The 24,053-nt window shown below is 42.3% G+C and overlaps 2 protein-coding genes across 2 annotated transcripts in view; one reads left to right on the top strand and one right to left on the bottom strand.

Moving 5' to 3' along the window:
• Positions 1–11,129, bottom strand: part of MYLK4 (myosin light chain kinase family member 4) — a 75,702-nt gene extending 64,573 nt beyond the window's left edge. Inside the window, exon 1 of the mRNA XM_088535671.1 lies at positions 11,074–11,129. Coding sequence (XP_088391797.1) covers positions 11,074–11,129 — 56 coding nt within the window. The remainder of the gene's footprint in view (positions 1–11,073) is intronic.
• WRNIP1 (WRN helicase interacting protein 1) lies at positions 255–24,053 on the top strand. The gene is made up of 7 exons (XM_088535673.1): positions 255–692; positions 9,963–10,154; positions 11,136–11,380; positions 16,889–17,100; positions 22,346–22,501; positions 23,089–23,168; positions 23,668–24,053. Exons 1-7 carry the CDS (start codon positions 255–257, stop codon positions 23,941–23,943), a joined length of 1,599 nt encoding a protein of 532 aa, XP_088391799.1. The 3' UTR covers positions 23,944–24,053.

Genomic DNA, 24,053 nt, shown 5'->3' with positions numbered 1-24,053 from the left:
GCCATGTCGGTCCCTGCGACCTTTCCGCCTCCCGCCGCGGGGGCTCTGCGGGCGGGAGGGCCCCAAGGGAGCTTGGAGCTGGGGCCGGTGTGGACTAAGACGAGGGGGAAGCTGCCGCTTTCCTCCGCGGGCGCCGCTCGCGGCCCTGCAGCCGCGCAGGGGGCGGGCGGCCGCGCAGACTACAGCTCCCGAAGGGCCGCGGGCGGCGGCGCTTCCTGCGCGCCGGCCTCCCCGCGCAGCGGCGGCGGGCGGCGATGGAGGGGCAGGCGCGGGTGCAGTGCCCCGTGTGCCTGCGGGAGCTGCCGGGCGCGCACATCAACGCGCACCTGGACCGCTGCCTGCAGGGCGACGGCGAGGGCCAAGGCGACGGCGAGGGCCAGGCGGAGCGGGGCTCGCCGCCACCCTGCAAGAGGATGCGCCTGGCCGCGCCGCCGCCCGCCGCCCCCGGCTGCTCCCCCTTGCAGCAGGGCCGCGGCGCGGCCGCGGAGCAGCCGGAGCGCGGAGGCGGCGGCAGCAGCAGCATCGCGCAGCAGCTGGCGGGGAAGCCGCTGGCCGACAAGCTGCGGCCGGACACGCTGGGCGACTACGTGGGCCAGGAGCGGGTGCTGGGCGCGCAGAGCCTGCTGCGCCCGCTGCTCGAGGCGCACGAGGTGCCCTCGCTCATCCTGTGGGGGCCGCCGGGCTGCGGCAAGGTGAGTGGCGACCGCCCGCCTGCCGCCGCCGCGAGCGGGGCGAGCTGCGACCGCCCCCGCTCTGCCCAGCGCGGCGCTCCGGGCCGGGGAGCCACCTGGCTGCGGCCTTTCCTTGTGCGCTCGCTCACTCTCTTCCTCTCTCTCTTTCTCTTCCTCTGTCTCTCTCTCTCTTTTTTTTCTCTCTCGTTCTCTCTCTCTCTTTCTCTCTCTCTCTCTCTTTTTTTTCTCTCTCTTTCTCTCTCTGTCTCTCTTTTTCTCTCTCTCTCTCTTTCTCTCTCTTTTCCTCTCTGTTTTTCTCTCTTTCTCTCTCTTTCTTTCTCTCTCTTTCTCTCTCTCTCTTTCTCTCTCTTTCTCTCTCTCTCTTTCTCTCTCTCTCTTTCTCTCTCTCTCTCTGTCTTTTGTGCTCTTTCACTCTCTCTCTTTCGCGTGCTCTCTCTCTCCTCTCAGCTTCTCCCATAATTTGCCCATGTCCTATCCACTTGTATCCATTTATAAAAGGATGATTGCAGCCTCTCTGGAATAAAATATAAGTAGTTAATCCCCTTGCCTCACACACACACACACACCCCTACCCCTTGTGCACTCAAAGCTTGTACTTTGTTATTACACAGCCCCCCTTTTGCTTGCAGGTAGTAGGGCTGCTTTGCTAAACTCCGGAGTCTTTAACACAAAAATCAAGAAGCTTAAAAGCAGTCAGAAAACAGAATCTATAAAGATGTCTACAAAATGAAGTGAGATGCTGGGGGACTTGGCAAAACTTACAGAATTGCCTTAGCCCACTAATTCTGGTCACTGACACAAGGGGAGCTGACGTTGTGCCCAGGGAACGTTTGAGTATCCACCCACCTTAGCACATAAATGAACACACCACAAGACCACATCAAGCAGCCCTTCCTGTTAACAGGTTTTCACTGCTTTGAGGGCCTCTCCTGTCTCAAAGACTCTTGTCCTGCCCCTTTTAAGATACCAGAGGCAGAATCCAGTGCCTCCCAAAGGCACTGTAATTAGAACACAGCTGTGAAGGGTCAAGGACCAGATGATGCCTCAAGGATGTTCAGAAGGGACAACTCGGACATTTCAGCTCAATTTTGTCATTTTCCACGGAAGTCCATATTTTTGGCTTTTTTTTCAAATGAAAAAGCAAACAAAATATGTAATTACCTCTTGTTGGTTTAACACAAAGATATGCAGAGCACTAAGTCCTGCTTATATGTAGTTATATGTGTGGTATGTGCGTTGGGTATATGCAGGAAATCTGGAATAGGGAAAATCCTGATTAATGAGTTAATTCTAGCTGAGAGGGTGAAGGCAGAGGGGAATGTTTCTCTTAGCATATTGGTTTCAAGAGGAAGAGGGATTACATATGTGTGATATTTGAGTAGTAATATCAGTTAACCACAATTAATAATGAATATGTAGGGGTGTGATTGGTAGATGAATGTTGTTAGCAATGGTGGGACCAATTGTTTTATTTAGATAGGCTGCACCTCGAAGGAAACAGATAGTGAATTTAGAAAATCACTACTTTCCATAAAATGATAAAGTAATGTCAAAAAAAAACAGGGGATGATGTAAAGGTCTGTTTCTGAAAGCTTGTCAATGAGTAGGTGGGTTGATGCATATAAGGTGGCCAGGGAAAGAAGAGAAACTAATTTCTGTAATAAAATATTAAGTAGCCAGGCAGCTTCTTTTGGAAACGTCTGTGTTGCTAACAGTTTGGGTGTGGGGCGGTTGATTTCATGTCCACACAGATGCACTTTCCTAACAACTATGCATTTCACCTCCATCAACCTTTCTGTCAGGGAACAGTTCAAAATTCCATGCCGTGTGTTTTCTTTCCCCACGTATTTTAGGCGTTGGATAGCTCCTCTTATCCCCATGTTCTGAGTCTCACAACCATTCATTCGTGGCTGACAGAAACTGCTGCTGGAACAGCAACTTCTACTTCAAGAACTGGAACTTTTCCCTTCATACATGCATATTTATATTTCTAGGACAGCGCTAAAATGCAGATTCATCTCAAGCCTCCTCCCCTATAAAGGGCACTGTGTTTCAGCTGAGTGGCTGACAGTTCTCTCCTTGTGTATTTTTGTTAAATTCCTGTTCTGTCAGATCTAAAATGCAGGGCAAAATAGTCCACCTACAGTTGGAAAAAGAAGTCTGTGGTTGCCTGCCAGATATTTTCACTGATTATTTGGGATTATTTGATACTTGCATAACACACATAAGAAAGTATATAATGGAGAACTAATGTGAAAGGAAAGAGATCTCCTTTTTTGTTGTGAAGAAACAACTAAACTAACATTTGGGACCAAAATGATCTTGTGAAGGAGGAAAAAAAATGCTCATACTTCAGGATTTGCTTGGACTAAAACAAATCTCTCTTCTGTTAAATACATATTTTTTCAGTGGGAAATGTATTAAGAGCCAACTTCACATTGTCTAGCTTCAAGGATAACAAAGCTCCATATTAAACTCCATCCATCAAAGAAAATAGCCTTAAATTGAAGGACGAGTGCTGAGATGAGTTTGGCATGTATTATCTGAGTACAGTTAGGAATATGATTAGATATGCTGGTCTAATTTCAGAAATGCTGTGTAAGGTGGTTATGTAGCCTTGTTAACTTCTTTGCACTTAGCTTCTTTACACTAGTACTCATTTCTGAAGGAATCTAGTTACTGCACTGCTTGCTTCAGCCATGCTTACTTCAGTTTTCACAGGCAAATACTGCACTAACTGATACTTACTTTTTTAAAGGTAAAGCTGGAGTAAGTGAAAATCAGTGGAGATCGAGTAAGTCTTTTGGGCCTGGTTTAAAATGAATTTCTGGATTACTTTTCAATATGTACTTTTACCAGAAATAGTAGTTCTGCAGGCAGGTTTTTTTTTTTTTTTTTTTTTTCTGAGCAAGAAGAAAATAATCTTATCTACTTAGGTGCTATAAAGTCAATATTTCATATTATAAGTCAAGAATTCTTTTGGAGAATCTTTGCTGTGGGAGTAACAGAGCCAGGGACCTGAGTAGAAAAGTGTGTGTGTTGTACTATTCTGACCAAGCTGAATTCAGCCCCAGCTACGCTAGAGTTGTCAAGGAAGCCCCATCCAAACTGCAAAAGCAAAATCAGGGTACTGCTGTTGTGAGTTTTTAAAATTTCTTGTGTACTTAGCGATTTTATTTTAAGAAAGCAATTTTTTGTGTATTAATTGGTCATCTTAATTTCTTATGAAGGAAAGAAAAAAAATCTTTGGAGGAGCTTTCTTTTAACTGCTCATTTCTGTTTTTACTTTTGACGCCATTAAGTGTTGAGCACTAGGGCATATATTCTGTTTTTAAGAAGCTGAACAGACAGAGGGCATAAGATGAAACACTGCCTCGAGGAGATGCCATGGTTGTCAGTTTATGGACAGTTAGCTTGTTTATCCTGACTATGCAAATTTTTAAAGGCCTGTATGAATCCCAGAGTAATCTGAGTAAGCTGTACTGTGATTTATGACCCCTTAATACAGGGATTTAGATTTTTGCCTGTCTGCCATGGGGTACCAATTTTAGTAAAGACTTAGCAGCAGAACAGAGTAACTTGAGCACAGAATAATTTTGCTACCACAGATACAGTTCAAGCTTTATAAACCTGAGCACCCTCTATTTAAATATGGTAAACATTCTATATTACATATCCCATTTAATAGGAAAAAATGAAGGCAGAGAGTATCTGTAGCCCCCTCCTTGTGAAAGGTGGGACAAGGAATGTTTACTTTTTTTTTTTTTGGCAATCTACTACTAAGTTATAGTTGGCAAAGTTGATAGAAATGCAAAACGGGTGTCCTTGAAGTTTCCATTACTCACCACTGAGTTGATAATTTCTAGAAGTCTGATTTATTTCTCCTTTTTTTATTCAGAACTTTACTAAAAGGCTTTGAAACAAAGCTGGCAACTGTATTCTGGTTGTCTAAGTAATACTGTTGTTTTTCTCTTTATGCATATATCATCCCTTATCTCTAGACTTTTCTTTTTTGCTAATTCAAGTGATTGGCTACGTGCCTGTTTGATTACTTGGGTATGTTTTATCTTCTCTTGTTCATACTCCTTGGGTTTATTTGAAGCAGGTTGAAAAATGAGTTCTTTCAGTTGATTCTCCTAAGATTTTTAACTAAAAATGCATGGCATCTTTTACAGTAGTGTAGAGTGAAATAGCTGGAGTTGCCCGTTATATTTGTGAAGTGTTTGGAATATAAGGAGAAGTTTGGATCCTGCAAGGAGAGGCACGGCTCCCTTTCACGGAGCGTCGTGCAATGACCTTGCCGCTGTTTATGCTCCTTCTGACTTGGATCCTGGAAGTGCCATAAAACACATGCTGTTGTTCACACTGAATGATACCCTACTCCTCTGTTTGGGCTGTGAGGAACCAAACAAGACGAGTAAGAATAGCATGTGCCCTTATATAAGTGCCAACTGCTGCCGCTTTTGATTGCATTATCTCTATAGTCAGTGCCCCAAGCCCTGTTCTTCTCCTCTCCGGGCAGTTTCCTTCAGGCACAACCTGACTCCTTGCAGTGTGTGGTACCATGGGGTCAACTCAGCAGTGTAGCTGTTAGCATTTATGGGCTGGCTGGGACAAGCCACAGCTTTTTTAACTGCATCCCAGGGGAGCTGCTCCCCTGGTTGGCATCCCGGGACGCAGCCCTCATGGTATCTCGCCCAGGCTGTGAAATAAAGCATGGCCAGAGTTTCCTGGCCTGTTGTCAGCCACAGTTTAGCCTGCCCTCTCCTGACTGCTCTCAGGAGGAGGGCTCAGGGTGAGGAGAGGCTGCTGTTGACGTGTAAGCAGAGATATGGAAATCCTGAGCAGGACAAAGGAAGATGCAAACATACATGGGAAATCATGGTCAGAGGTCAGCAGAAAAAAGCAGGATGCAATTCTGATAACGTGATTGAAACCCCTGCAAGTCTGTGAGTGTGGGTAACCCACAGACTGGGTCTGTTTGCAGCAGACTCTCAGACTTGCTGCATTCCTGCTGCATATGTGTTAATTCATGCTGGAGTTTGCTCAAGAACAAGCCAGTGATGTCCCCCGTTGTGGAAACCTGGATGCCCACTGGATTATTCCTGCTGGAGAGTAATCAGTGCTTCTCTCTATACGGTAGTGCAGGTATAGTCTGTGCCAGTTGTGCTCCGGTCATCCAGAGGTGTCCTAGCAGGCCTGACGTTTGTCCAGCTAATCACTGGGATTAGTATGTGTGTTGGAAAGACTCATCCAGGTGTGAGGGAGAGCTCTTGCTCCACAGCTGCTATAACGTGGCCACGTTTGCAATTCCATGGCCAACTATTTCCCCTCTGCTTTTGGAAGAGAGCTAGGCCATACCACTCTTCCTGAAAAGTACCGTGGTGAATTAATGTAGTGGGCATTGGGTAATAACCTACAAAAGGGCAGTAAAAAAGTGAAACCACGGTTTATTTCTGTGCCACTAAGCCTTGACATCAATAGAGTTGCATTAATTTGTGCTTCATTTTTATAGTTTTCTTGCTCTGGATGTGAGATTACATTGATTAGTGGCAGCATGAAGAATGGGGAAACAGGATACATTCAGAGAGGAGCTAAATCTGTGAAATTGGTAGATAAACAGAAAACCCTTATATCAGAGGCATGCTGCTAACTGAAAGAGCAGATCTGGTTGACACGTCTGCTCTGATAATGAGAGCTGTGCTTGGTTCCAGATTACTTTTATTTCATCCATAACTGGCAGCAAAGCTTGGAAGAGCCAGTCAAGTATTTGCTGGGAGTGGCTTATTTGCTTGCTTGGTTGTGTGGTTTCTTAAATCCTGGTTTACTGCAGCATTTGGAAAAGAAAATTCTCATTTGAGCTGATGTGAAGCAAATTCCAGGACAGTGAAGGGGAGCTTCATGTTGTGTATGTAATAGGGCTGTAAATAAGTGGCCACAGGCTCAAGTGGGAATTACTATTCATTGCTGAGGAATGGTGAATGCGTTCTTCATAGGCTTCTTGGTGGATATGGCACTTCTTCAGCCTGGCTAAAAAGATAGATTCGATAGGGTATTCCAATTTCCCACGTAAAACTTGAGGTGATAGGTGTGACTTTGGACATTTTGCTGGGTTAATGGAAGAGAAGTTGGAGTGGTTTCTAGAAGGGGCATGGATATTACACTTTGAGATTTGTGAGGTGTAATTTCACTGAATTTAGCAAAAGGATCGATTGCAGGATCACTTCTGTTCTCATTAAAGTAAACATCACTTAATTTATGGAGAAGAATGCTGTCTTTCCTCTGCGCTTGGAAAACAACTTGATCTAAAGAAAAAAAACCCTATGTAATAAAAAGAGCAGAATATTGTCTTGTTTAGTTTTCATCTGGCTGCATATTACACTTTTTTCTGATATGGACATTTTTGTTAGTATTAAATAAGAGCTAATGTAATTAACTTTTAAGACCTAATTTTTAAGACCTTTTCCTTCTATAAAGATTGGACTGAAAGTTATTTTAGATGATGAAGGACATTCAGTGTGTTTTCTTTTCCTTCCTCCATAGAAGATTTAAAAAATTCTTCTTCTCCCTGTTTAATTTAGTGACAAAACTGTAAGAGCAGACTTCTTCCAGTTTGTGCTAGTGCTTCCTTTCTTCAATTGCAATGCTTATTCTATGTCTTCACTGAGATGTTTCTTAGCTTCAGTGCAACTTGATAGCAGTAAGGGAGAAGGAGTAAATACAGGGAGGAGAAAGTATAATATGTTGTAGACTTTTCCTAGAAATATTATGTGAAAAAGCAGAAATGAAAAAAAAAATGAGCTTGTGAGAAATCATAACTGTACAGAGGAACAGGGGAAGCTCAAGCAGGATGCGATGGGCAGGTTGACAAGATTGATTGTGGAGGATGGAATGAGGAAGCCAAGAAGATGCCTGTGTGCCCTGAGCACTGGCTGTGAAATGCAGCGTGTGTCGTTCCTCCAACAACCTTTGTTGATCCAGCGATTGGCAGGGTGGGAGAGATGTCCACCTAATTTGGCTGGGAACTGTGTAGCAGATTTCCAATAGATTCTTGTTCTAAAAGTAACTTTCAGATTTCTCTGGATTTCCTTCCTAAGTTAAGTAGACAAACCACATGCTCCCATTTATGTGTTTAAAAATCTATTTTTTTTAAACAACAAAGCTGCCTGTCTGAAGGTTGTGTATCAGAGCTGACAGAAAAATGTAAGAAATCTAACTCTCTTGGCAGGAAGATAAAATTTTCTTTAGTAATATTTTTATGTCTTACAAAAATCTGGCACTTCCGAATCTGAGTTTTCACAACAGGGTGTGCTGATTTATTAAAAAATATCCAGCCTGAAGGCACAAAAAAAAAGAGATCTGCCCTGCAGTCTTCCTTATGGCCTGATTTAGCCATGTTCTTGAACTTATGCTAAATATAACAAGTCTGTTCATCTGTGTAACTGGCAAATGCAGGCGAGGATGCAGTATGAAGTAAGTGGAGCTCCTAGAAGAGACACTTGATTATTTTTCTTCCTCCTCCTGCTACTTTTAAAGCAGAGGTTTGGTTTTTTTTTTGTTTTCTGTTTTTTGTTGTTTTGGGGTGTTTTTTTGCACCTTCAAACTTGGTATGTTGGGGGTTTCCAAGATTTCAATAGTTTGCATCCTCCAGAAGCACAGTCTGTACCAAGTCACTTTTGTAGAGAAATACCAACTTTGGCTTCATTTTGTTAGCTTAGCTTCAAACGTAAATGTGTTGCTGTGCCTCCCAGATGGTCCTGTTTTCAGTAGGCCTCATGGGAGCACTTTCCTGCGTGCCTTTCTCGTGTCCTCTCCAGCAGTGCTCCAGGGAGGGGAAGAGTCGGTATTTTGAGCTCCTCGGGATGAGATGGGCCTGACATGAGATGCAAGTCTCATGCTAGGGCATGGGATGAGACCTCTTAAAAAACAATCTGAAAGCTATTACAGAAGCCGAAGAGAGAGTAAATAGGAATATATCCTGCCTTTTCACCTCCCCTCTCCTGGCTTGGGCTGGTTGCCATCTCATGGATGAGGAGATTCATCAAAAGACAGAGCAGCTCTGCTGGGGAAATGGACCTGGTCTTGCCAACAGCGCTAGTAGGGCTCCGGTAGGTGGTTGTTTCCACCCTCTCCTCTCAAGAGGATCAGGTTTGGAGCACCTGCTGCATTAACCTCAATGCTTGGAATATCTTTTGAAGCTTTGGAGCTTGTTGGCACCTGCCCTCCCCCTCAGCCCCTAAGGCATTTCTGTCTTCAGATCCCTTAGGCTCCTTCTTTAATGCAAGAAGTGAGGCTGAGGAAGCAACCACCCATTTTTGCCTTGCAGTACTTTGAAATAGAGATGCACTATGCTTGGGTCATGTAGATACACCAATCTTTACCAAGGGGAGTGAAGGAAGGAATGAAATTTATGTCCCTGTAATATGTATTCAAGTTTAGGGAATCTCTGTGTGTGAGATAGTTGGTGGAGGTTGTTCTTCTCTTTAGTGGGTGCAATGTAATTCCCTATAAATAAATAGTGATACGAAGGAGCTGTGTACAAGGGAAGAAAAGCAGGATAACTGTTCACTAAAACCAGCTAACAGTTTGTTGTCAGCTGTTTTCTAATTCTCTTGGACAGGTTTTGATTACTGTTAACTATTTAGACAACAAATCTAAGGAGATATTTTTGTTTTTAGCACCAAAATTCTCATGTTTTTGTAGGAAACTGCTTTTTGATTAATGTCATTTTTATGTGCTGTGGAAATAACAACACAAATGTCATTGAGTAACAACATTTATGTAGCTTTTCATTTCTTAAATGTAATTGTGCTATGAACTCTGCTGTAGGTATCTCGGAATAGTCCAGCTCTTTACCCTCTATGATCCTGTACAAAAAGTTTGCTCAGTGAATTGAAGTCCTTCTGCCTTCTGTGGAAAAAACATATCTGGGAAAGGGTTTTTCTTAAGGAGTAAAGAAAACAGGTGTCATTACTGCTTGCCTTTCAGTCCTGGGACTCAATACATCTGGTACTTCAAGTGCTGTCATTAGAAGTGCAGCACTGGATTTGGCAGGTGCCCCTACCAGAAAGTTTGTAAGTCTCCTGTGGGCTAGAATAGCATGAATGGCACGTGAATGGCATGAGCGAGTTCCCAAGCACCCTGTTCTCTAATCTGTTAACACTAGATATACGCCCAGAATACAGCTTTGTTCTTTACCCATTTCCTTTACATCAGTACATTCTGTGTCCGAATTAATCCTTAAAAAAATCCCTCCTACCACTTTTTCAGACTACCCTGGCACATATCATAGCGAGCAGCAGCAGAAAGAACGGCACAAGGTTTGTGACACTCTCAGCCACCAGTGCCAAGACAAATGATGTTCGAGATGTCATCAGCCAAGCCCAAAATGAAAAAAGACTGTTCAAGAGAAAAACCATCCTCTTTATTGATGAGATTCATCGTTTCAATAAATCTCAGCAGGTACTGTAGTAGATCACTTTTTGGAAAAATTGTTTGTCAGCACTTCCGGGACAACTCACCTCTTCTTGTAAGCAACATCATAGCTTGCTTTGGACTTCTGATTTTAACATTATGTTAATGTTTCTGGTAACTGAGTTCTGGAGAAACTTAGAAATTAAATTCCATAACTAAGTTCCTGGCATCAGTGCGTAATTATTGAAGTATCTAAGGAAAAGGCTGAGATAGAGTTAAGAAGACTTACATGCAGGGCTTTATATGACATTTTGGTGAAATCTGACTTATCTCAAGTTGGAATGTAGAGGGGCTTAGAGATTTTGTTTGTTTGTTTGTTTTAATGTTACCTCCTTGTCTCATCTGGCAAAGGGAAAAGAAGGCATGGCATGGTTCTTTGGGATAATACATTGCTGCAGCCGTCAAGTGGATGTTTTCTCTTTTTCTAGGTATTATTTTCTTTAGTCACAGCTTGAAAAGTTTCAATTCTGTAGAACAGGTGACAGTTTTATTGAATTCTGTGCAACCATTCCAATTTTCCCTTAATTTCCTGAAGCATCCTATAGAACTACAACGACAATTGTAGCCCTAAATCTTGATTCAGAGAGGAGTTAAAAAATAGCTTCAGCGTTTGTAAATTGGTAAGGTTAATAAGGTGTTTTTCATGGTATGTCTTGCTTGCCAAACAACAATCACATGAATAAGCTAAAATTCAACACTTGTTTCCTTACAACAGGTAGGATTATTCCTGTTGCAAGCCTGGGTTATTAAGGTGAACAGCCGTAATGTGCTGCATGCATGAAATTAAATCATTTAGCTGAGCAGATGAGCTGCCTTGTCAGTGAGGTTATTTTTCATATCAACAGGAAACCCAAAGACTCTGAACACATGAAAAATATACTAGGAAAATGCCAGATAGCCTACTCACATGGGATGTTTCAGGTTATCATCGATTGAGATCAGCTTCTTCTGCTTCCCTCCCATGTTCAGGACACTTTCCTGCCTCACGTCGAATGCGGAACAGTGACGCTGATTGGAGCAACCACAGAAAACCCTTCCTTCCAAGTGAATTCTGCTCTGCTGAGCCGGTGCCGGGTTATCGTTCTGGAGAAGCTCTCGGTTGAGGCGATGGAAGTGATTCTGATGAGGGCGGTCAGGTCCTTAGGGATCCAGGTTTTGGGCCAAGGCGAACAGCACGGCAGCTCTGCGGCTGGCAGCCCCAGCGAGGGCTCGGAGTGAGTACTTTATGGGCTGCAGCGTGTCGATGCTCACAGCCCGCGGGATTGACTGCCTGCCAGGGAGAGAATGAAGCTGGGGGTGGGAAGAGAAACCCTAGCCACCTCCGATAGTAAAGAAAAGAAGTAGCAGCATGTGGCGGGGAGGGGGTGCGGGGAGGGAGGGAGTCTCTGGCTCCGCATCCAAAAAATAATCTTACCGGCTGGATTAGTAGCAAGTTTTATACTTGGATCTGCAGCTCGTGACTCACCCCCAGGATATTTAAATCCATTCTGCTGCTGAGGATTTACTGTGGAAGCCTGTAACTGGGTCCTTGTCATGTCCTAATGCACATTACTTTTTCTTACTGGTTGTAAAAAGCTCATGTTACAATTAAGTGGTGGATAGGGCATCCTCTATAAATTATTTTGGAAGCGCCTGACAAAAGGTTATTGTTTGCTAAATACTTTTTTTTTTTAAGTAAGAGCAGAAGGATACTACTTGTCCTTAGCTTCAGAAGTGGTATGGTATCTTTTATGGTATGCTTCGGATGGGCTGAAGTGGTTTTTTTTTTTTTTTTTTTTTGCAATAAGTTAATGGTTTAGTTTAAGGTACATTTTTTTTTCCATTTCTTCTTGTCCAAACCAAATAGAGGGTTTTTGAAGAAAAATGAAGTCCTGATTTGTCCTTAAGGAAAGATATCTCACAAAATGGCTAGCTAACTAATAAAGATGATACATAATGTTGTGCTGCTCTGATGTAAGTTATAATTACAATTCCTTCGTTTTGGGGCTTATGCACGCTACTTATAATTTGCTTCATTGCCGTGATGATAATTAGGCTGGCACTGCTTATGAAATAAGTAAAAGGTAGCCTTAGGTGGCACGCTTCATCCTTTAGCTTTATCACAGCTTCATGAGTACTCAGACAGCCTAGCCAGGATACGGAGGGCAAGGCAGGGAATGGAAGCTATTGCCTCCCCCCATTTTTTGGAGGGGTATCGTTCCTCGTGTTGCTGTACATGTAGCTTTTACTCACTGCAGTGATGGTAACTGCAGGGGAGAGGGCAGTCCTGCGTGTCAGCATTAATGTAGTGGCGCAGCTGTGGCGGCAGCTACACCCTGCCCAGGGTTTCTGAGACTTTCCTTTATGTGTGGGATTAAAGCACAAGGCAGAGCTTCAGCTGCAGTTGTTTGGGTTTGGGTTTCAGTAGCCCCTCGGTGTCTGTAACCTTCCTTTTGCTGGGGATGATTTAGGCAGCACGATGCGGCGCCCCGTCAAACCGAAGGAAGCCCGTCAGGCAGGCCGGCCCTCAGCCCACCACAGGGTCAGAAATCTCTCCAGGGAGAGGGAGCGCCCCACATCAGCGCCTAACGCATCAGCCAAACGTTTTAAAACAAAAACAGAATTAAGGATTTAAGACTGCCTGCCGCAACTGTGTGTTTAGCCTTTCCTGCGCTTCCTGCCACGCTCTGGTTCTGGTCTACGGTTGATTCATACTGTGGCTCTTGGTGCTGGGCTTCCATTTTTTAGCCATCCTGCCCTTTACGGGTGTTTTAGTTTTTGGTCTCTTTGTTGATTGCTTGTTCCTGTTTGATTGGCCATACCATTCCTGATCATCTGTTTCTTCTATGCTGATTGCTCTGCAGGAGCAGCTCTGTTTCATTTTTTTCCCTCTTATCTTCTTGCCTTTGTCAAAAAGAGGCAGTATTAACTGCAGGCAAAGGTCCTAAGGAGTAACTAAAAGTACACCAGCAGTCACTATTGGTAAATTAGTCACCTTCGTTACAGAGTTGGAAACAGAGCTCTAAGACAGTGTGTTCATGGATGTGGGACGTGACCGTGTTGGAAGTGATGTGGAGAGCTAGCCGGAAGGCACAAGAGATACATATCTCTTGAATTAAGATTTCTTTTACTTAAACAATGAGTTTCCCTTTTCAAACCTTGAAGTTCTGCATGTGCTGCTTGGCCTTGGGCAAGCTCAGTATCACATCACTTGTCTGACGTGATATCCGAAAATCAGAATGTTTCTTGGTGGCCTCTTCTCTTAACCTGAGGAGTAAGCCTGTTGGCAGGGCAGATGCCCCTTGCTTTCTACAGGAATATTCTATGCTGAGCAAGTATTGCTGATATTTTGTCATTTCTACTCTGCACACAAATACAGCAGTAATCAAAGGAACAGTGGACTCTGCCAGAAGTTTTCTTGGTGGCACCTTCTGGTACTGCTTCCACCATAGCTGCATTTTTCTGGTAATGTTACATCATGTGGCTCCTCCTCATCCCACTGTGGTTGCTCTAGAACCTTTTCTTGCTATAAAGCTGTGATAGAGCTGGCAGAAGTCAGTACTTAATTCAGTATCTTCTTTGTCGTATTATTACTCTCATAAAGCTACTTTATCATTTTGTATTATAATTACTGCATTCCTTTAGGCTAAGATAGGCTAAAAGTAAAATATGCTAAAAGAGGGTGAAATAGGAAAGAAATGTATGCTCACAAAGAGGAGGAGCGATGAGGAGAAGTGAATACATCTTACATTGCTAAAATTTTCCTGCTGCCCTCTTCTGTTTAGACAAATGCTACCTCGCTAACATCAGATTGTTCCTGCCATACACCAGTGTGCTATACTTGTATTATGTCGTTGATAGTGGAAACCACATTCTTTTTTTTTTATTCCTGACTTTTGCTTTTTTTCATGCTACTGCTGCCCTCAGAATAGTATCTCTAATGGAAATCAGACAGTAGGCTGGATGTTGGACTAATGTGTTTGGAGTTAGATAGCAGCTGAGTGAAATGAAGGATTCTCAGTTTCGGGTTAGAAGGACTATACATCCTACAAGTCAATTTGCTACTGTCTGTGTGGCAAGTTCTACAGGGTTTTGAATTCACTGGTTTGGGAATCACAGTGTTTAATCACAGCGTTGCTGGGATGAGAGGACATATTCAGTAGCAGTGCTGCAGGGCAGTGGGCTGTCCTGCACCTCATCCTACAGGATTTCAGATGAAGATTGATACTTGCCTTTAAGCTGTTGCACCCTGTCAAGGAGTGAATATAGTGAGAAAAAAAATGCACTGAGAATGTAAGAAAGTGGATTTATATGCGAAAGAAGCAGCCGACTACTTTATCTTGTGTTCTGCCCAACTATTTTTGAACTTTTCATCATAAAGGTTCTGCTTGCTTCGACTTTATCATATCTGCTGTGTGGTGCTGCTTACACTGTCTTGTCTTTGGATCAAACACAGTGCTGATGTGCAGCTTTTATGGTAGTTCATGTTATGTTTTACATTGCTTTTTGGCACAAACTCTCTTGAGGACAGAGAGGTAAGGAGGAGTGGGGAGGAGGATTTCTTATCCTGTAGTGGTTGTTTTCCACTACTTTAGTTAGTATATTATCTTCAGCTCCAAGGCATCCCTACATGCTTGTTTATATTTTTGTCTCATAAGTCTCAGCAGTTAAAAGGTACCAGCATTAAGTCTTGGCATCCAGTGTGTGTTGTGTGTTAAATTTGGAGAGTGGAAAAAATATGAGATTGCCCATCTGCAAGATGATCAGGAGCTTGTAAATAGGTCAGAAAGTGTGGGGGCCGTTCTGTCCTGCAGATTCACAGTGTGTGGAAGTCAGGATGAAGTGAAGGAGTAAGGCTGAGATTGGGCTAAAAAGGTGAAATACAGTGTCTTTTGGAGGATTTTTCAAATTTTTGACTCTCCTCAATATATAGGGCAAGTGACTTGATTCTATGCGGCAATATTCTCAGTTATTATTGTCCAGTGCGTGATGCTAGATGTGGGCTAGATCAACCTAGTGCAAAATACATTATTTGGAATGGGATTTCCATTATCAATATGTTGTAACTTGGATTTCATCATGGAATATTTTCAGTACTTCCATGTGGGTTTTTGTTTTAATGTATTCAATACGAATTGCTTGTATTGGTTCAGTGAAGCACTTGCAGGGTCTCTGAAGAGACAGAAATATAATTTGGTTTTCTTGTGCTGATTTTTATGAAGTGGATTAGGTGTGCCTCATTGTAGAGGTTTCTTTCTGTTTAGACTTGCACAGTGAGCACTTAGGATGACAGGAATAGCAAGAGAAGTTACCAGCAGCTAAATTTGCCTTTCAGACTGGTATGGAGTAAGAGGGGGAGTTTAGAGCTTCTCATGTACCTGTAGTTGCAGAGCTGCTTGCAGCTGTTGTGCGCCTAACAAAGACATTTTTCATAACCCCATAAAGAGGCAGGCCAGATAGCGAAGATTAGGGGATTTATGCGTCTGGGAACCTTGGCATCGTTTCTGTGTGTACCACTGGTAACAGCAGTAATAAATCTTTCCAGTGAATGAAGTGCAACAGTGTGGGTGAATTCCCAGTTATTTGGTGCTCTGTAAGAAACTAACTCCCTCTCCAAGCTCTGTGCATTAATCCCCAGCTGATATATGTCACTATTGATTTTATATCCCATTACTGGAAATGGTGTAGTTAGGGCCATTACTTTTTATGACACTTCAGCTCCACTAGCTCCTGTTTTTAAAACCAATCAGTTGTATCCTCTGATGGCAAGCACCTTACCCATTAGCCTGTCCATATAACTAAAGTATGAGGATCAGATCCTCAACAGAGTGTGTATGGGTTGTGTAGAGCAGAATCAGTTTGCTTGTGCAGTGAAGCCTGCAGCCTAGGGACTGAAAATCTGGAGAAAGAGATGGAGAATTTGAATGATTTTCCCAGCTTTGCTGTAAACCTGCTATGGAATCTCAACAAATCTCTCTCAACTCAGGCCATCTTGTTCATTTATAGGGTGAGTTCACAGAAGTTTGGCCTTTATGTTAGGATGGGTTTGTATAGTATTGGCACGCTAGATGAAAGAATAGTGACTCCCATGCACTGGGATTCCCTTTCTTCGTACTCTGGTATTATTTTTTGTAATAAGTGACTAAGTCTTAACAGCTGTTACCATTTCAGAAAAGTATAATACAATGTAAGCAATACTTTAAACTGTTTTGTGAAGGCTGTCTCTGTCAGTGGCAGTTAAAGATCTCATGTTAATTGCTTTGTACCTCCCTGTATTCTCTCATGCATTTGGATAGCTTCCTACCTTTTCATTGTCCTTTAGCCAAGGAATTTTAAGTGCTAGCTATGAAATGCTGGCAAAGTAAAACCTTTTAATATTCAACTAACAGTGCCAGAATTGGGCTTTAGGTAAAAGCCTAACCCGGCTTTCACTATACTTAATGAGACTGGGCAATCTCAAGGAAGAGCAAGGAGGTAGGTAAATGGATGAGGGCTGAGGGCTCTTGCTCCACTTTTTATGCATGCCATGGCGTTTAACATGTGTTGGGAGGAGAAGGAAGGGTCAAATCACACAGTGTTGTCCAAGTCTCTTCAGTACTGAAAAATGAGAGAATGGATTAAGCACAAAGCTTAAGTCAAACTGCCTCTCACCAGACTGCACAAAGAAATGTAACCTCCAGCACAGTATGCCACAGTGAAAGGAGTGCAATGTGGGATAGATCCGAGGGGTTATTCTCTTGCAGATTCCCTGTGTACATCGAGGAGAAAGCTTTAAGCACCCTGGCCTACCTCTGTGATGGTGATGCAAGGACTGGATTGAATGGACTTCAGTTAGCAGTTCAAGCCAGGTTAGCAGCGGGGGTTGCCAAAGGTTGTTCTGCAGACGGAGCTCTGATAACAGAAGAGCACGTAAAGGAAGGACTACAGCGATCTCATATACTCTACGACCGAGCAGGTGAGGCCCTGACAGCAGATACAGTGCCGTAGAATAGGAACTGGGGAAATAATTTCATTCTGCACAGGTGCTTTTTTTGCAGGTGTTGTTTAAATAATGGTCTTCAAAAATGTTTTTTTAACTGGGAAGAGGGCTTTGGATTTTATGTCATTGTATCAGTTTATGTATATGCACGAAAGTCCGTGTGGAATTTCCTGTCTGTGTGTTTAATCGAATATGATCTGTTGCTTTTCTTTTTCAGTGCGAAGCCTGCAAATTTGTCTTGAACTTGGGGTCAGGATGGGTTCCCTCAGTTTAACCTTTCTTTCATGTACAGTGTTATCAGACTTCAGCTTCACTTCCTGTGTACTAAGTACTAAAGTACTTAAAATTTTATTTCTTAAAAATTAAGTACTTAAAATTGTATTTCTTTTCTCTTTTTCATACCAGTTGTGTTGAAACAGCAGTTGTAATAATATATTGGCCTAAAAATGACTTTCCTTTTACCGTACAGCAGTGGTTCTCAAAACTATATTAGTTTGTATTACTAACAGTGTTAGTTTGCAGCTTTGTACTTAGGTTGCTACACCTCACCTGGGAGCTTCCAGGCTGTTGGTCCATGGCAGGGCAGACAGGGTAGGTACTAAGGGGTACCCAAAACTTCCTTCCAAGCAGGGTTACTGCTCACCACTTAGGAAGTGCAGGTTCATCAGCAGAAGGTTGCATAGTAAATCTGTTTGTTCTTTAAGGTCATTAGAGTATTAAGACCTGAAGGACTGTATGGAAAGGAAGAGGTATTTTGGAGATGAAGAGGTTTATTTTTGGAGGGTTGGAAATCTTGCATTGCACTGCTGTTCCTCTGAAAGTCTTGGAAGTGCTCACATTCACACTATCTTATTTGAAAACCTGAGCAGTTTGCTTTATTTTTAGAGACGCTTTTTAAGGCAAAGAATTTTGTAGCTTGCTTAGAGTAGGTCACATCTAAATGCATTTAAGGATCCTGATGTGATATCAGCTCTTACTAAATTTGTGACTTGGCAATTTAGGCATTATAGAAGATGGCCATTAGAGTGTTTAAAGTGATAGACTTAAAAAATAGGAATTGAACGTTAGGGATTAGGAGAGTCCCTTTGAATGTGTATGCTAGTGTTTCAGCAATACTTGCATCACTGTGCATATTAGTATCCAATGATTAAGCGAAGCAGTGTTTAGAGGACTGATTCATTTTTTATTTGTCACTCTGTATGATATGCTTAATTAACTGCCACTGCTCAAAACCTGAGACATTTCTAGGGTTATTCATAACATACGTGTATGCTTCTTTTCCTACTACAGAGAGAAAATGTGGTTTGGAAACAGTCAGGCACATGCTGATGTGGTGGCTGATGTGGGAAGCAGGGGATAGGCCATGGGGAAGGAGGAGAGAAAAAAAAAAACCCTATGGGGTCTGTGACAGGAAAGAGTCCCAGTTAGGGATGCAGGAGGGGAAAACGCGGCCAGTTTGCTGGGTGTGATTTGCTGGTGGGTGCCTTTGCAGGGAGCTGGGGCACAAATGGGCTCCCTTGTGGGTTTGCTGTCGCCTTGTGGTGGCTGACAGGTAGGACTGTTTCCTCTGTGGCCCTTGCTCCCAGGTCTCCTCTGCCTGTTGCCTCCGTTAGAGGTGTCGCAGAGCACGGAGTGCCTCTTCCTGAGGCTTCCGTCCCTGCGAGGTAGCACTCCTGCCCCTTCTGCCCCTTCTTCCGGGCAGAAATCCTTTGAGCTTTGGGTAGGTTTTTTTTTGTGTGTGTCAAACGTTTTCAGAGGTGGATGCTAGAGGGAAGAGCTCTGGTTTTCTTGATGCTATGAATACCAAAGAGCCTGTGGTAAATATTGTCATAGCAGTAGGCTGCCTGCATACTTCACTCTACCAAATGTGTTGTTTCTACAGGGTAGCCTGTGTCCTAATTGACCACTTCTGACCACCCTGGATAGAGCTAGTGGTGCTTCATTTATTAAGTGCTTCTGGATGGAGGCTGCTGTGTAAATAAAAATATTTTGTAGCATATTTTATCCAAGTCTTTCAGAGCAACAGTTCCTTGTGATGGAGGAAATTTATGTGTTTAATCCACTCATCAGGCTGTTGTGCTGATCAGTGTGCACATGTATAAAGACAAGGTCTTTGTACAGATAATCTGTGTGTTTTATCTGGTAGGACAGAGAAACAGCTCTAGTGAGATTCACTGCCAGCAGCAACCTGCAGCCCTCACAGTGTCAGTGAAAATTAGTCCTTTAGTTGCATTTTAACTTTCAGTTGCATTTCTATTTTTGTTGCAATTTTCAGAGAAAAGGATGCAGTGACTGAATTCAGTTAATGTTAACAGATGGACAAAAGATTGGCCAACCCTTTAGACATGAAACAGAGGGACAGTGGGTTTCTAAGACTGAGTTGTATTGTCTCCTTCACTTCCTACATGTGATGGTTTAGCATTTATGCTGTTTTAGAGGCAAATAGCAAAGATAAATATCAGAATGATTGCAGAGTTTTCTCTCATTATTTGTGTAGCTTTGGCTATGCTAAAGATTGAATATATTAAGCTGAATAGACAATTAGTTCTTCTTGTGAGCTGGAAGTTGTTCCTTCCTCTTACACTGATAAGGAAAGGAAGCATATCTCATTTCATAGTGTTTTTATGTCAGCCTCACTGTTTGCTGAGGCATTTTTTACATGTGCTGCTGTTGCTCTTCCAAGACTTTCCTCTGATTTTTACTTAAGAGCAATTGGTGTTTACCTTTGGCCAAGATAGACAGGAAGTGATGGGAGATAGGGACTGTTGTTTTATTTTTGCCTATTGCTTAAGAATTCCAGATATTAACTACAGTCAGTGACTGAAATCTTTTCCTTGTCTGTTACAAATAAAGCTTTAGATAAATGACCATCTTCTTAGATAAATCATCAGGGAAAGTCTTCTTTAAGAGATTTAGGGACACAAAACTGAGATTTATATGTTATTATCCATTTGACACCATCTAACTTCTTAGACACTATCAGATTTCTCTTAGGAAAGGTATTTGCCTATGTGTGAACCTCATAGAACAAACGTGTTTTGATTCCAGATACTTTTCAAAGTTTTGGTTTCAGGAGGCATCGGGATGTAGAACAGCAGTGACAGATCTGTTTGCATGTGCCTGTCTCTACATTCTTAAGGTCAAAGTCTATACTTGGGTTAGCCAGCCTGAGAGTTAATAAACAAAGGTCTAAAAGAAGAGTTGTCCATTTTGTCTGATTGAGAAAATATCAAAATCATGCATATAAAAGCCATTTCTCAGGTGCATATAGTTGTCTTTTTTTTTCCTTTAATTGAAACTACATTTTAAGTACAATTCCACAATCTCATTGAAGAGATGACTCAGTCACCCACAATAACTTTGTGAGGAGGGAAATGGAGGAAGAAAATTATTCTCTTGCTAAGCCTCTAAATACTCTAAATATTCTCTCTGTAAAATACTCTAGAGATACTAGATACTTAGAGACTAACCTATGTGTTAGCTTCCTTTAGCCTCTCCAGTTGATTCCAGGACATGCTCCAGGAGCCCCAAGAGTGCATAAAAGCACTTCAGCAAGCAAAAGAGGTGGGCAAGTAGAAAAGATACTTGAAGGCCACCGCCTTCACTTTCAAGAGACCAGGAGACGCCTCTTCCGAAGGGACGATGCGAGTTCAGCTGCTGGGGTTCATTGCTGCGAGCCCAAGCGCTATGATGGAGCACAGACACGCTGTTTATGTTGGCCTGAAAATGCCTGCATGCCACAGAGCTCTTTGTGTGGGGGGTCCGATTAAAAATAGCTGTCTGCAGCCTTCATATTCCAGAAGACCACACTCGGAATTCCCCACTGTATCCTATTGCAATGTTAGCCATAACACAGGAAGATGGGACCAGTTTCCGAAGTGGAGAGTGCAAGTTTCACTGACTTTCAGAGGAGCAGCCCCAGCAAACTGGGGATCCTTGGTTTTCAAACCCACATACATTTTTATTTTGTAGAGCCTACAAATGTCAGTAGCATGTTCTGATGTAGCCCTGGGGCTGTAAATCCTTTTGACCGTAGGAGGAGAGGAAATATAACAGATGGTTGTGAATGCAGCCAGTTGCCTTTATAATACATAGTTAGCAGTGAGCCAAGGAATGCCAAGCACTTTATAAAAATAAATAAAAAAAAAGCAGACTATGTAAAAAGCTGAAAAAAATATGCCAGCAAAGTACTCTTACAAGTTTGATTAAAAGAAACGCAACCACCAGCATGGAGAAAATTTGCAAGTAGTAAAGTTCTCATTCAGTGTTCTTTATTATTTTGCCCCTCTGTTTTTTAGCTTTAGACCTAAAAGATCTGTGTAGTGACTTTGTATTTCCTCAGAGCCTTTATTTAATCTTATATTAAAATTCAGTGTTAAAAAAATCCTTGTAAATTATTTGTTCCCCTGATCCCTATGTTTAGCAGTCTTGCATGTCAGGTGGTCGGGAGGGGTGCTGGTTTCTTGGGGTTTTTTTGGTTGTTTTGAGCTCATAACAGTTTTAAGTGCCCTTTCAGCAGCATTAGTGGCCACAGCAGAACTCTCCATTTCATAGGAAGTTGCAATGATTGTACGATGTGATTCTGTTTCCTCCAGAATGAATAATATGCCATTGTTTTAAATCCATAGCAAAGTTGTTTCTCTTTTTCCCCATACAACACATCAAACTTTTGTTTATTTGCAGATTTTAATTTATGCAAAATCTTTTTCTAAATTATTGCTAGTTAATAGCTGGATTTTTCTGATCCTTCCATTGTCTTTTCACTATTGTGTTTGTGAGTCTGAAAGCAATGGTCATCAGTGTGATAGATCTGTTCACTAATTCTTTATGCAGTAGTGCTTCCTGACCAATTTATATGTATTCATAACTTACTGTTTGTCATTTAAAAATATTTATATAAGGTCTCCTTTCTAACTCCTCAAAATGTCTTTTTTTTTTTTTTAAGAAAGGTCACTAGGGTATCAAGAAAGCACATTTTTTTTCTGTGTAGCATTTAAGAAAAACACTCCTTTTTGTCTGCTGGTGGTCTGTTATGCTTATATACGTACTGGAATGATCCACTTGGAAAAATATGAAGGTATTGAAGTTATTCATGAACACCGTGATCATTAGGCATGAAAGGAACTTGAAATACTTTGTTATGTTTATTCACTATGAAAGTACATTTTCTGCATTTAAATATATTTACTCTGTATCCCTATTTCCACCCTTTCCTGAACAGGAGAGGAACATTACAACTGCATCTCTGCCCTGCACAAGTCTATGAGAGGTTCAGATGAAAATGCTTCCCTTTACTGGCTTGCTCGAATGCTTGAAGGTGGTGAGGATCCGCTCTATGTGGCAAGGAGGCTGGTGAGATTTGCAAGTGAAGATATTGGTAGGTATATGCAATCTTTCATGCTGGAAGATTACAGTGAATTAGGATCTGCCTCAGGTTTCTGCTTTGCAGGGGCTGATGTTTAAAAAATCTCCTCTGAGTGTGAGAAAAACAAAATACTGAAGTGCAGAACCTACTCTGCTTTGCAATTCTCAGACTAAATAGTTACCTAATTGTAAGGCATCTCAGTTGACTTATCTAAACAAATAGATGCAATATTTTTAGTGAGGATGTAGCCTCTGAAGAGTTGTTAGATCTCTGGAAGCTAGGTCTACATGATAGTATTTCCCCTTCCAGAAAAATATCAAACCACCTGCTGTTCTCCAGGCGGCCACCATGTGGCAACACGTGCAGCCTTTAGATCATACCTGTCTTTCAAACTTTTATTCTGGTGGGGGGACAGAAGGGAGAAGGCTGCAGATGATGGGAATGCATCTTACACATGGCAGAATATCATACCTGAAGTTTCGGTGTCTGGAAAAGCTACTTGAAAATGGGCATGGGTAACCTTACGTCTTACGGGGGGGAAAAAATAGGGCCTAAGGCAAACTGATTTTAATCTGCTTTTATGTAACCCTTTTGTGCAGGTCTGGCAGATCCTTTGGCTTTAACTCAAGCAGTTGCTGCTTATCAAGGTTGTCACTTTATTGGAATGCCAGAATGTGAGGTAAAGGCTTAATTCATTTACGGTTTGAGAGCAATTCTGTTCTGTTAACTACAAAATGTAAGTGTGATTATAACTAGAAACAGATTGCAAAGAAAGCAAATTTAATTGTTTATCTATTCAGTGCACCGTTTCTCTGACTACTAAGCAGAACACCATAGCTCTTTGAAATAGATGTTGTGATTTAAAATGTAACTCACTGCGTATCTGCTGTTAATTTGACATTTTAACTAACTTCGTATTGTTCCCCTAGTCTTGTTTTCATTGTGTTATAATTAAAATCATGTGTTCAGGTGTTTTAAATTAGTCATTCTTCCCTAAGAGCCAAAATCATAAACTGTGTTGATGTTTAATCATGATACTCATGCTTTAGTATCAGATGGAAGTCAATTAAAAACATCAGCCCAGTCACGCTGTCCTATACAAACAATCTGGACAGCAGCCTTTTTCCCAAAGAGCTTGAAAGACATCATTTAACACTTTGTTTTTTTCTTGTTTCCAGGTCATCCTCGCACAATGTGTGGTCTATTTTGCCAGAGCACCAAAGTCCATCGAGGTGTACAGGGCATACAGCAACGTCAAAGAGTGTCTGCGGATGCACACGGGGCCGCTGCCGCCTGTTCCGCTGCACCTGAGAAATGCCCCCACGAGGCTCATGAAGAACCTGGGCTATGGGAAGGGCTATAAATACAACCCCATGTACGAGGAACCTGTCGAGCAGGACTATCTGCCTGAGGAGCTGAAAGGAGTGGACTTCTTCAAGGAACGAAAAACATGATAGCCTCGGTCTGAGCGTTTCTTCATTTTTGATAGGTTTGTCCTGGGACGAAATTTCACCTTCTGTATCAGCCACGGATCTCTGGGGTTGAAAGTACTAAACAACTGAGC

This window comes from Tinamus guttatus, unplaced genomic scaffold (genome assembly GCF_059628265.1).
Source record: "Tinamus guttatus ecotype Peru unplaced genomic scaffold, ASM5962826v1 Tinamus_guttatus_pri_ptg000639l, whole genome shotgun sequence".
Lineage (NCBI taxonomy): Eukaryota > Metazoa > Chordata > Aves > Tinamiformes > Tinamidae > Tinamus > Tinamus guttatus.
The sequence above is the reverse complement of the archived record's forward strand: the minus strand, read 5'-3'. Positions and strand labels throughout refer to the sequence as shown.

Coding starts and splice junctions, on each gene's coding strand:
- WRNIP1 (XM_088535673.1), top strand. CDS start 255: ATGGAGGGGCAGGCGCGGGTGCAGTGCCCCGTGTGCCTGCGGGAGCTG. Junction 22,502..23,088: donor ATTTGCAAGTGAAGATATTG/GTAGGTATATGC, acceptor CCTTTTGTGCAG/GTCTGGCAGATCCTTTGGCT. Junction 23,169..23,667: donor TTGGAATGCCAGAATGTGAG/GTAAAGGCTTAA, acceptor TCTTGTTTCCAG/GTCATCCTCGCACAATGTGT.